Source organism: Hippoglossus stenolepis, chromosome 10, assembly GCF_022539355.2.
Source record: "Hippoglossus stenolepis isolate QCI-W04-F060 chromosome 10, HSTE1.2, whole genome shotgun sequence".
Classification (NCBI taxonomy): domain Eukaryota; kingdom Metazoa; phylum Chordata; class Actinopteri; order Pleuronectiformes; family Pleuronectidae; genus Hippoglossus; species Hippoglossus stenolepis.
In genome coordinates this window covers 26,188,969-26,201,993 of record NC_061492.1, presented here as the reverse complement: position 1 = coordinate 26,201,993, position 13,025 = coordinate 26,188,969, and the positions used below count along the sequence as shown (strand labels likewise).

Below are 13,025 nucleotides of genomic sequence, written 5' to 3'. Positions count from 1 at the left end.
CTGCAGTGTTTTTAGACACTGCATATTTAAATAAATAAATGTATCGATGATTCAAAACAGAAACATACATATAGTCTTACTTTTTGGAAACAGAAAAATTGAAAGTTTGCAGAGCTTTGACCCATAACCTCATCAATTCAAGAATTCTAGCTTTCCCCCTTATTATAAAGGTTGCCTGTAGATGTTCTTTTCTCCTGTTGCTATCTGAGGTCAAGAAAAGTGGAATTTGACAAAGGGTGATGATGCAGTTTGACAACTGTACCACTGAATAAGTGGTTATTTTTTTACACCAACATGAATAATTTGTTTCAAGACTCACTTTAAAAACAAAAATATTGGATTTCATTTTTTCACCAGTCAGTGCAGTCAGAACTGCACTGTGCTCAGCGCCATAGATCTACAGTGATGGAGGAGTTTAACTGTACAGAAGCTATTTCCATCGCAACATGGTCCAGGGCCGCAGGGTTTGTGAGGACCCAAACAGTGTCCGTGCTCCTTCTGCTCCGAGCCCAGCCAGGGACTCTGTCAGGAGCAGGTCAGGAACACTCTGAATTTATGACATCTGTGTTTAACCTAAACTTTTTGAGAGACTTGGATCCTGATGCTTGTTCCTCTCATTTCTCTTGCAAATTCTCTGATTCACGGTGAACTTACCTCCTTTGGAGGATACAGCCTCAGACAGAGGATACCATATGAAACCAGGAAGTGGAGACAAGGAGGAGGTTTAAATATTTAATGAAAATAAATCGATAACATGATGTACATACATATATACACAGGTTTAAGTTCCTCAACAGAGGAACTTAAACCAGGGGTGCTGCTGCATTTCCTCCAGAGTGGCACGGTCCTCAGGCTCTAAAGCCAAACACTTTCCCAAGAAGTCTTGGCAGTCTGTGAGGAGAGAGGACAGACGACAAAGAAACGATGAGGCTTGAATCTACAGGGATCGACTGTAACATGGAAGGAACATAATAACTGCACATTGAAACCAGCGTTGTCTCACCTTTGGACCACACAGAGCTGATTCGGAGTTCATTTCTGAGGAACCCTGTGGTGTGGAACCGCCTGAATCCATCCAGCATTTCAAATAGCAATGATGCCAACTGCCAGACTGTCGTGGGGCCGGCCATGTATTGCCAGTTGATTTGAAACTCTGGAGGAACGTGTGCTAGTGTTCCTACAATATGTCAGATAGAAGGAGACAGAAAAAAAAGCAATGGATGATTTACAGGCAGAGATTTTACAGTCAGATGAATGAAAAGCAGGAATACAAGACAGGTTGGCCGTACCAGAGAACTGGCTGTAAATGCAGTTTTTTTCCCAAATGCAGCCACATCCAAAATCAATGAGCCGAACTCGAAGGCCATCGGAGCTGAACTCAATGAGGATGTTCTCTGCTTTAATATCTCGGTGGAAGACGCCCTTGGCTTGTATATCGATGGCAGCATCCACCAGCTGCTTCATGATGATCTGAGAAAGAGATAAAGAGTCACAAATGAGTTAGAGTGGTGAAGAAGGGACTCTGGGTGGGACTGAAAAACAGTCTATGTTGTAGCTGCTCTGGATCTTTCAAGCTCTGGATCTTTTCAACCAGAGCACACTTCACATGGACACAAGTCACATGGACACAAGTCCACATCTTCACATGGACACAAGTCCATGTGAAGTGTGGAGTTAAAATTTCCATCTTCTTCTGAGCACTTTGAGGACTAAGCTGAGGTCCAAAGGCCTTTCTTATTTCTGGGATGAGCAATTGTAAAAACGACTTGACACAAGGTCTATTTAGTGGCTGTTGTGTAGCTTTTAATCATAGTATGTGATCTGCAGAAAACTTCAAAAAGGAATTTGTGCTGAAATAGTTTTCTCAATGTTTCAGCCAATAATATATCCATTAATTAAAACTCAAGAGCCCTCGATAAAGGGAAGGTTTCTAAAGACTGAATCTCAAATAATTTAATTTTGAAATTTAAAACGTTAGTTGTGATTGGACCCAAATGAAATATGGGTGTGATAGCAGCCAAACACTCTCCACTGAAACTGATGATATTCAAATGAATGACCTTTTCAGTAGTAGTCTGGGAAACAGCTCACACGAAGAATAAAGCTCCAGTACCTTTGCAACGTCCTCGGCAATCAGACCACAGTTCTCATCCATGAAGCGCAGCAGTTCCATAGAGGGGACTGGCCTCTCCATGACCAGAAGAACCTCTTGGTCCAGATCGTACCAGTCCAGTATTGACACGGCTGCAGATTTTCCCACAGTCACTGGTTCGCCTGCGGCTTTGTGCATGAGCAGCACCTCCCTGGGAATCCTGCATGCCCTCCCATTTAACATCTAAAGGGAAAATATGTGTGTTTATCCCATCAACAACAAGTAAACAACAAAAACATAAAAGTTAAAGAATGATTTCAACAGTTGGTGATGAGACAACAGATCACTCACCACTTTTTGACAGCGCACAGCCGAGTTGGGGATGTGTTTTATCGCCACCTACAGGACAGATCATGAGCACTTTGGTTATTCCAAGGGATGAAGTCACAGTATTTATGTTTGATGTGAGAATATTACATTCAATTATTTTATCACATCATATTATGTACTTACTGGTAAATCATCAGACCTTCTGTGGCCGGCATAAACTGAGCCATAGCCTCCTTGACCAAGTTTTTAAGCTCCAAGTACTTGGCCTCGAAGTCAGCTGCACCAATGAACACAGACACAGACACATGGTTTAATATAGTTGTGAAAAAAAGATGGCATCACTACCTCTAACTTAATATTCTTTTTCCAGGACTGACATTTTGATATATTAACTCATGATCCACTTTTTCATATTTCTAAGGCTTTCAACCACCACATTTCAACATATGGAGTCTTTTCAGATGTTGTGGAAATAGCTCAGTGGAGCGAAACCATCAGATAGCTTCATGACAACTAAGTAAAATCCATCTGCCTAACAGTCGGCTGAAAGCTCTGAAAGATAAGTATTTGTTTGAATCATTTCATTTACATATCATATCTGGTTTGTTTAATCTGTGTCAATATTTACATCTAATCCTCAGGAAGAAAGTAAATAATTATATTTCTCAAAATGTAGAATTATTCCTTTAAGTTGGACAAGCCAGTTTTTCAAACACCGTGAACAACATCACAAAAAGAAAACTGAAATACCTCCCAACTGGAGTCAACACCAATCCCCATTTTAACATGATCATATTGCTTCCATGCAAACAGCAGCACATTTTCTTTAAAAGTAAGTCACCTCTGCTGGTGTGGCCTGATAACACCGTGCTCTCGTCACTGGAGCTGTGGACCATGGTCACTGACTCCAGGGTTGATTGACCAGGGTTGGTGTTGGCATCAGTGCCCTTTCCACCCCTCTGCCTCTTCAGTTGGGGCTCATCTTCAGTGGTGGCCTTCCTCTTAGTGGCCTTAGTCACAGACCAATTACTCGCCAAGATGGCGATGGGTGAGATGGGGCGGCCAACCATCTCTACAAAAGAGGGAAAAAAACAGTGAGCATCAACCTGTTGACTGCATGTAGTGACTTCTGAATCCTATGACCACATAAGGATGATGACATTGGATGACTCTGCAAAGTTCTGTATCACATTCAACATTGTTTTGTAATTTGAAACAAACAACATTTTAAAACTAAGTTCTTGCATTATGTGAACATGGCAAATACTGTTTGGTTAAGGTTAGTGAAAGTACTGTTTATTATTCACAATGACTCTGGCTACTTTCCTGCACAGTGTATGAGTAAAGAAATATTATCAAGAGCCTGCAAATGAAATCCAGGAGATCAAGTCTGTTGATCTTTTAAAATCTTGATATCATGTTTTTTTAATGCAAGTGAAAATAAACTGACAGTGAAGCACGAATAATACCAACCAGTGTATCAACATTTGTCCTGAAACAAGTGTCTGTATCATGGCACAAGAATGAATGAGGCACGTCAATGCACTACAATAAACCTAATTTTAAAGAAATACTTGAAATAAAATGATTTGTGTTGGAAGTAGGTTGAAATATTATGAACGCCTTGCGAGGCCTCAAACTTGTTGAAGGAATAATACGCTGAAGTCAAGAATTAGTCTGGTACGCAAGTGCCAATAAAACCCAACACCATGTTGTATTTGCATTTCAAGTATGTGTCGACGCCGGCGAGCTAGTTCTGGCAGGCAACTCGAGCTGCGCTGCGCCAATCATGTGACATACATCATGTGACATACCTCACTCTCCACAACCATCTATATTACACACCCACCTTATCAGGTGGTCTATTTAACCAGAGAGGAATTTCCCATCATCCCCTTTGCTCACACTGCTGCAGCAGTATGGCTACTAGTTACTTCAGCCCCTCCACCACCCCAGCATCCACCTGTAGGCTCCAACGGGGGGTTACAAGTATTTGCTCATCACTCCCATCATTCCTGTGTAATCATATGGGGGAGTGATTAAGTTGGAGCCTAGACGCCAAACACTAAACCTGTTGTAATGCTGCAATAAATGTTTGAACGTGAGTTGTCTGACTGAACTAGACATTTAACATTATAGCAAAATGACTACAAATGTCCAGGTCAGTTAGAATGAGCCGGACACTTGTAGGCACTTATCATTGTAGCAAAATGCCTAGAAATGTCCCAGACACTTGTGCTTAGGGATGGAGAATACTTGGGACACTTGTAGGCACTTAACATTACAGTAAAATGCCTACAAATGTCCAGGTCACTTAGAATGAGCCGGACACTTGTAGGCATTTAACATTATAGTAAAATGCCTACAAATGTCCAGGTCACTTAGAATGAGCCGGACACTTTAGGCACTTAACATTGAAGCAAAATGCCTACAAATGTCCAGGTCAGTTAGAATGAGCCAGACACTTGTAGGCATTTAACATTATAGTAAAATGCCTACAAATGTCCAGGTCACCTAGAATGAGCCGGACACTTCTAGGCATTTAACATTATAGTAAAATGCCTACAAATATCCAGGTCAGGTAGAATGAGCCGGACACTTGTAGGCATTTAACATTATAGTAAAATGCCTACAAATATCCAGGTCAGGTAGAATGAGCCAGACACTTGTAGGCATTTAACATTACAGTAAAAATGCCTACAAATGTCCGGGCAACTCTGATTGGCTGGGACATTTGTAGGCATTTAACATTATAGGAAAATGCCTACAAATGTCCAGGTCAGTTAGAATGAGCCAGACACTTCTAGGCACTTAACATTGAAGCAAAATGCCTAGAAATGTCCAGGTCAGTTAGAATGAGCCGGACACTTGTAGGCATTTAACATTACAGTAAAAATGCCTACAAATGTCCGGCCAATTCTGATTGGCTGGACATTTGTAGGCATTTAACATTATATTAAAATGCCTACAAATGTCCAGGTCACTTAGAATGAGCCGGACACTTGTAGGCACTTAACATTGAAGCAAAATGCCTACAAATGTCCCAGACACTTATGCTTAGGGATGGAGAATACTTGGGACACTTTTAGGCACTTAACATTATAGTAAAATGCCTACAAATGTCCAGGTCAGTTAGAATGAGCCGGACACTTCTAGGCATTTAACATTATAGTAAAATGTCTAGAAATGTCCAGGTCACTTAGAATGAGCCGGACACTTGTAGGCATTTAACATTATAGCAAAATGCCTACAAATGACCAGGTCAGTTAGAATGAGCCAGACACTTCTAGGCACTTAACATTGAAGCAAAATGCCTACAAATGTCCAGGGGTCTCATTTATCAAACATTGCGTAGGATTCATACTAAAAGTGTACGTACGCCCAAAAGCCGTAAATGGCATACACCAAAGGAAATTCCGATTTATAAAACCGTGCGCACGCACACCTGAATGCAATGTTCGCTTTATAAATCACAGTCCACCTAGAAACATTCGTACGTGGATCTGCCTCCAAATCCGCCCTCCACACGCCCACTTTCAACCATAAATGGTCAATGCAAAGCACGGCATGAATATTAAATTATGCTGCTGACCAATGGGTTTCCACTGTGAGTCGTGACGGAGTCGCGGCATCAAGCGATGAGAAGAGGAAGCGAAACTTTCTGACACTAACATCGAGGTGTTTGTAAGTGAGGTGGAGGTGAAGAGCGATTTTATGGGACAGCAGTGATGTCACTAATAAAGAAAATACACTGATACTCTGCCGCTGCTGTGGATAATACAATGTGTGAGAGTGAAGATGATAGAAAGAACGGAACCTGAAGTAAAAAAAAGATCACAGATCACAGATCAACAGAATCTATATCAGCTGATCAGACATCGCTGAACCCTCTATTCTTCCTCATCCTTCCATTCGCATGCACACATCACGCAGAACCCCGCACCAGTGTCACGGCAGTATTTATTTATTTAGAGCATTCGGACCGATTCCCTCACATCAGTGGATCCTAACCTCCACTCTGGGATATTATTTGGAAAGTTTCTTCATTTCTTGTAAGTGATCTCCAGGTCGCTCTGTGCGCCTGATGGCACAGTCCCATTCACTGCAGTGATCTGATGATACACGCACAGTGTTAGAAGATATTATTAAAACCTATTAATGACTCGGCTCCGTAACTCCGCTGTTAAATGGAATCTAAACGTAATTTGCTGTAAGTTGTTTTATATATTTTTAAATTAAAAGGTTCGTGTGGAACAGAAATGTCGCGCGAGCAAAACTAAGCTGTTGGTATTAATGTAAGTGATGAAGTGGATCAATAATCTGGCTTCAGATCACCACCTCACGTCTGCGTCGCCACTTTCCCGTCTCCAAAACGTTTGTACGCATGGGTCAGAGTTTGCGTGGAAATACGCAAATTTTCCCGTCAAGTTTGTTTTTATAAATCCCAACGTTTGCGTGAGAAGTGGTGTACGCACGTTTCAGGCCCCGTTTTGTGCGTACGCCACGGTGATAAATGAGACCCCTGGTCAGTTAGAATGAGCCGGACACTTGTAGGCATTTAACATTATAGTAAAATGCCGACAAATGTCCGGCCAATTCTGATTGGCTGGACATTTGTAGGCATTTAACATTATAGTAAAATGCCTACAAATGTCCGGCCAATTCTGATTGGCTGGACATTTGTAGGCATTTAACATTATAGTAAAATGCCTACAAATGTCCAGGTCACTTAGAATGAGCCGGACACTTGCAGGCATTTAACATTATAGTAAAATGCCTACAAATGCCCCAGACACTTGTGCTTAGGGATGGAGAATACTTGGGACACTTGTAGGCACTTAACATTATAGCAAAATGCCTACAAATGTCTAGGTCACTTAGAATGAGCCGGACACGTGTAGGCATTTAACATTGTAGCAAAATGCCTAGAAATGTCCCAGACACTTGTGCTTAGGGATGGAGAATAATTGGGACACTTGTAGGCATTTAACATTATAGTAAAATACCTAACAAATGTCCAGGTCACTTACAATGAGCCGGACACTTGTAGGCATTTAACATTATAGCAAAATGCCTACAAATATCCAGGTCAGGTAGAATGAGCCGGACACTTGTAGGCATTTAACATTATAGTAAAATGCCTACAAATATCCAGGTCAGGTAGAATGAGCCAGACACTTCTAGGCACTTAACATTGAAGCAAAATGCCTACAAATGTCCAGGTCAGTTAGAATGAGCCTGACACTTGTAGGCATTTAACATTATAGTAAAATGCCTACAAATGTCCAGGTCAGTTAGAATGAGCCGGCCCATGTTGGACACCAGGGACATTTGTAGGCACTTTGCATGAAAAAGCCCCATTCAGAATGCCTAGGTCCGTCCCTGCGATCCCCGGGCCCGCCGGCCCATGTTGGACACCTGGGACACTTTCAGGCATTTTGCATTGTATTTATAATGCCTAGAAGTGGCAAAGTTAGACTTGAGCGCCACCATCAGGTCAAGTGCCACCTTTACACAATTAGGGGACACTGGTAGGCAAGTTGTGTCACCAGTGTCCCCAATGTCACCATGTAGGGTCATCGCACGGCCATCGTGAGGCATTGGGGACACCGCTAGGCGATTGCAATTCAATTTTTGTCAAAAAAGAGGCAGATTCCTTTACCCAACTGCTGATTAAAAACATTTGGTGGCTATACATGGCTCTACACATATGATGATGAGTAATGCTGCAAAATTTGGTTTCATTGTATTCCCAAATAACCTTACATTCTCCATGAAATCCTTAAGTTTAAGTATTCTGTGATTAACCATGTTTATGCTTGTTTTAAATGTTTCTACATGTGTGTTTGTGTGTTCATGTGATTTATTACAAAAACAGTGCCGTTTCCAATTCTGCTGCAGATAAGGGATGGCTTGAAGCTGTATGGCTTGTGTGATATCATGGCCAATTACCCAGATATCTGTCAGCCTTTGTTTGTGCCAGGGGTAGAAATGATACTAAGTGCAGCATAGATACAAGTTTAAGATTCATATTTTCTGTTGCATCATGATAGTCTTTTTTCAGTTCTATATGACTTAGAAGTTGAGTTCAAATGGTTTACTCTGTGTGCTTCAGTTAGTCCTAAATGCAAGAGTGACAAGTATCTACTTACTTGTTTACTATAAATCTGACTTCTTACACATGAAACTTTAACATCATTAAATACCATAAGGATAGGGGAGGTAGGAGAACTTATCTCCAGAGTATCACTTAAATGGGATCGCAAACCAGACAAACATTAGCATTACTTGGGGATGTGGAAGGATCCTTGTGAGAAGTAAGTATGATCGCAAGGTCAATGTTACCAACTGATTAATAAATTATTAGTAATCAATCAAGTAATCAATTGATTACTGCATTGCCACATAATCTGAACACTGAGAATTTACTTTTCAGTGCAACATGTAGGTGTTTTTATATGACTGTGCACATTACCAAAATAGAAGGATAATACATTTTAGATAAATCCTCATTAAAATGAACAACTTTACCCACCTGAGTGTGGTTGAAATACATGGTAATAGGACACTCACCTGAAACCACCTGGGACAAGAATTCTCAAGGGTGTAGATTAATAAATTGTTCATACAACTGTTGGGCTGGTTTGGTAGGGAATGTAAATGTACAACCTTGTTTATCGGTCAATGTGTTTTCATTTCAGTAGTTCAAGTTTAATGAAATGTAATGTTCAATTGTCATTCACTGTATGACAAATAGTTGAAAAAGTTTTAAGGAGAACCACTGCCACAGATGGAAAAACATAAATACATTTAAAAATAACAACTCAATTCTAAATATAAAGATGTTTGTTCAATTCTACAACCTGTGACTTGGTCTTTTTCATATGTCTACATGTACAGTATATGGCAAAGCAGTTGGTGCTCAGACTTACCAACATGACAGTTGCTCACTGAATGATTTGAGGACAACGACAGTAAATGTCTCGACCATGGGAGTCTGACAGCTCTGTAGGGTCCACAGCAGCTTGTAGTTCTGTCATATCTTGCTCATTTAGGGGCGTGGGAAGTTCTGGAAGAACAACCCCAGATTCTGGTTGGGCCTCATCATGGTAAAGGGCACTCTCCCAGTCTATGTCAAGTTCTTGCAGATCCTAACATTCAAATAGCAGTGTAAGCATACATTTACAGTGCAGTATTCAAGGACGTACTGCCTAAATCAAAGTATGTTCAACAGAGAAAAGTAAGTGTGTACCTCAACATTCTCAGCCTAATCTGTGCTGTTTTGCAGCAGGCCCAACTGCCACAACTCCTGAGGGGTGGGTGATGGTTCCATCCTTCAGTGAAGGTGTGAAGGTCCCTGCAGAGACGGGGTAGGAACACATAGTGCACCAGGAAGATGTGCAGTGTGTTTGTGATATCCAGTAGTCCCTCTTCTTCAAGTGTGTGCAGGACATCATAATATGTGCTAGTTACTGCTGTCCACACAACACGCCACAGCCGTTCGATTCTGTTGTGGAAAAATTAATTTGGAAAACAAGCAGTATGTCACTTTTTGAGTTAGAAACAGTGTTAAGGGGTACAAGGGGCACTTCAATGTTTCATAATAGTCACAAGCCTTGAAAGTCACCCAGTCACACATCCCCTTTAAGAGGATAATAAATGCAGATATGTTAAATAGAATTTGATGGAATCAAAAATGAAAAAGACTGCATTAGAGAAATGAGTGTTCCACTCCTTTCTTTGGAACCAGAATATTTTAAGTATGGCTCAATTTTAATGATTACAATAAAATGTCAGACCAGGAGCTTGACACTTTAGCTCAGTTGCCCCATATTGGCTACAGGTTAGTCATGGGAAGACTGAGGTCCTTAGGCCACAGGGTACAGTGGAGCCGAATGAAGGCAGCTATGCAGAGTAGATGCAGCCAGTTTACTCTATGTAGTGTAAAATGAAAACAACTCTACTGCCATTTCACTCAATATAGAGTACTTTTCACTCAATATAGAATTGAAATTAACTTAATATGAAGTTTTACTTGACTCAATATAGAATATTGTGCATTATGTGTACAATTGTATTAAAATTACTACTAAATTACTATAACATACTCTGGAAGGCTATTTTTAAAACCAACATGGTCAATAAATCAGCAATAAATATTTAACTAAGCACACTTTATTCAAAAAGTGCAAAAATGAAAATTGCAATACATCAAAACTCTGATGTTTTATTGTTTTTATAAAGCAGATACTTTAAGAAAAATACAATTGTGGCCTCCAAGAAACATGTTTTGCCTCTGTTCACTCTTTGATAGTACTTGTAAATGAAGAACCCAACATTGCGATCAAATAAATCTGGATTTTAAGAAAATACCATTTAGTGTTTTTAATTCAAAGGAAACAGTATGGGACAATAAACAAACATGAATCATCACAACTGTATGACATATGTTTATAAAATGCTTTGTAACAGAAAAGCTCTTTGACATCAGCTACATGAGGTCCGTCTGATGTACACAACTTTAAAGGCATGAAAATGCTCATCAAGACATATTGTTTGTAGTGCAAACGTAACCAACAGCAATCTCTCATCTTTAACAACAAGATGGATTTTGTGAAAAACTGACAGCACACTGGACTTTATGACAGACAACTAAACCTGGACGATTCATATTTCCATGGGGTTTGGCCCATCTAACATTTAAAACCTTGGTGTCAATTGGTACCTGAAGAGTCTCAGCTATCTAACAGCCCCAGTTAATCAAATTTAAAGATAACATTTTACGTGGACCAATCATCACTCTGTTGGGGTCAAATGTCTGCCAATTGTACGCTATTTGTCTTTGGTGTTTCGTTGCCAATGTTTTAGTGACATTTTTTAGGCTTTTTAATTGTTTTTTAAAGAAATTATGCTTTGCTCCATAGTGCATGCACCAGCTATGCAAAAGTGGTCCAATTTTAAGAATACATGTAGGGTAATGCACCATAAAATGATGCTTTGGAAGCAGCTTCTTGTTTGGAAACAAATGTTTGAATAACCTATGGTGTTCTGCAATCAAGTGTTTTAAAAAAGTAGTAATACCCTTTGACATATCATTTGGACAAGAGCGTTTAACACCCATCACATATGGAAGAGTAGAATTTGTTTCCATTTTTTGGCAGTGTTCTGCATGTAGTGCTTGAATTCGCATAACTATGTTTGGTGAATCTTCATTAAATTGGGTCTGAAAGTCCTCTTTCTCAGAGAGACAAAAGCAGCAACAATATCTGGCACTGAATGATTCTACAAATCCGAACAAACAATGAAGACCAAGGTTGTATCCTGTTACTTGGACTATAGTTCCAAACACTGGCCGATCATATAAGTGGAACCTAATTCCGTCTCTCTGCAGTATTTTAATATCCTGCACAAGTGGAACAAGTATTTTTGAAAAGCCATACGTTTTGATGTTTTGGGCATGAAATAAAGCGACAAAAAGAATATTAAGCAAACTTGAGTTGTACTTTGGAGAAAAATTATGCAAGGTGAAATAGATTGCTCCTTACCTGTTTTGATCCCAGAGGATTTGCAGTTTCGAAATCATCATAGAAAGGCTGAATTTGTAATGCATACTTGTGTTAAAAGATCTCCATCATAAAGAAGATTTTCTTTAGAACTGGAATTAGTCTGCATCATCTCTTGTATATTAGGATGTTTGCAAATAAACTAATGTTTTCAAAATTGGAATGTAAACAAATTTATCAGCAACAACAACCTGATCATATGCTCCAGTAGTCCGATTACGGAGAGTATCAAATCTTGTACCAAGAACAACTTCCTCTGGGTCTAGCCTTCCCCACTTCTCTGTAAAATAATGCCTTCTTTTACTTTCAGAATTTAATTCACCAAAAGGATTTTCCATTTTTCAAAACACTGATCAATTTTATCCTCAATGTCACTTTTGACAGGCTCCTGTAAAGACAGACAACTTTTCACAGATTCATTTGCTCAATTATGGATCTCATCAACAATCTCTTCCATGGAAATAATCAAAGAGTTAATGGTTGTTTCACCAACACCTGCCAGGCAGCTGCCTACAAGACTCTTATTGATAAGAACCGAGTATGAACTTGTTGATGGCAAGACTTCAACATGACTTGTTAAGACAGGTTTAGATGGGCCTTCACCAGGATCAGAACAAGGTCCGTGTGCTTTATTGCGATGCTTTCTAAACCCAGAAAAAGTGCCATAAACTTGTGAACAACCAGCCTGACCACATTTAAGATGCAGTGTCTTTCCTGAACAAAGTCCCTGGATCAACTTCAAGTGCTTAGTCAGGGAATTGGCATTTGCCTGAGGGCTTTTGCAAACAAAACACAACATCTCTGTATGAACTCAATGCAGCATCCGAGCCCTCAACTCTGAAACCCTAGGATTCACCTTAGTGGTACCAACATCGATTTCATAAATGGTGGTTTGCAAGAAGTTGGACACATTTAACAGATCCTGGTTGTATGAGGTACAGATGACAAAATGAGGTTTGAAAAGCTCATCGAAACTGGCAAGAGAGTTTTACTTACAAGGTATTGCATGTTTGTCAATCACATGAAGAGCTTGTGAATCA

At 40.0% G+C, this 13,025-nt stretch overlaps 1 protein-coding gene across 1 annotated transcript; it reads right to left on the bottom strand.

The window, feature by feature from the left end:
• Positions 1 to 790: 790 nt before the first annotated feature.
• On the bottom strand, positions 791 to 3,492 carry LOC124851143 (serine/threonine-protein kinase pim-1-like). Its single transcript, XM_047341728.1, has 6 exons — positions 3,264 to 3,492; positions 2,606 to 2,699; positions 2,114 to 2,312; positions 1,290 to 1,470; positions 1,004 to 1,177; positions 791 to 891 (listed from the first exon to the last, which is right to left on the bottom strand). The coding sequence occupies exons 1-6, from the start codon at positions 3,490 to 3,492 to the stop codon at positions 791 to 793; spliced, it is 978 nt and encodes a 325-aa protein (XP_047197684.1).
• Between the last annotated feature and the right edge of the window lie 9,533 nt (positions 3,493 to 13,025).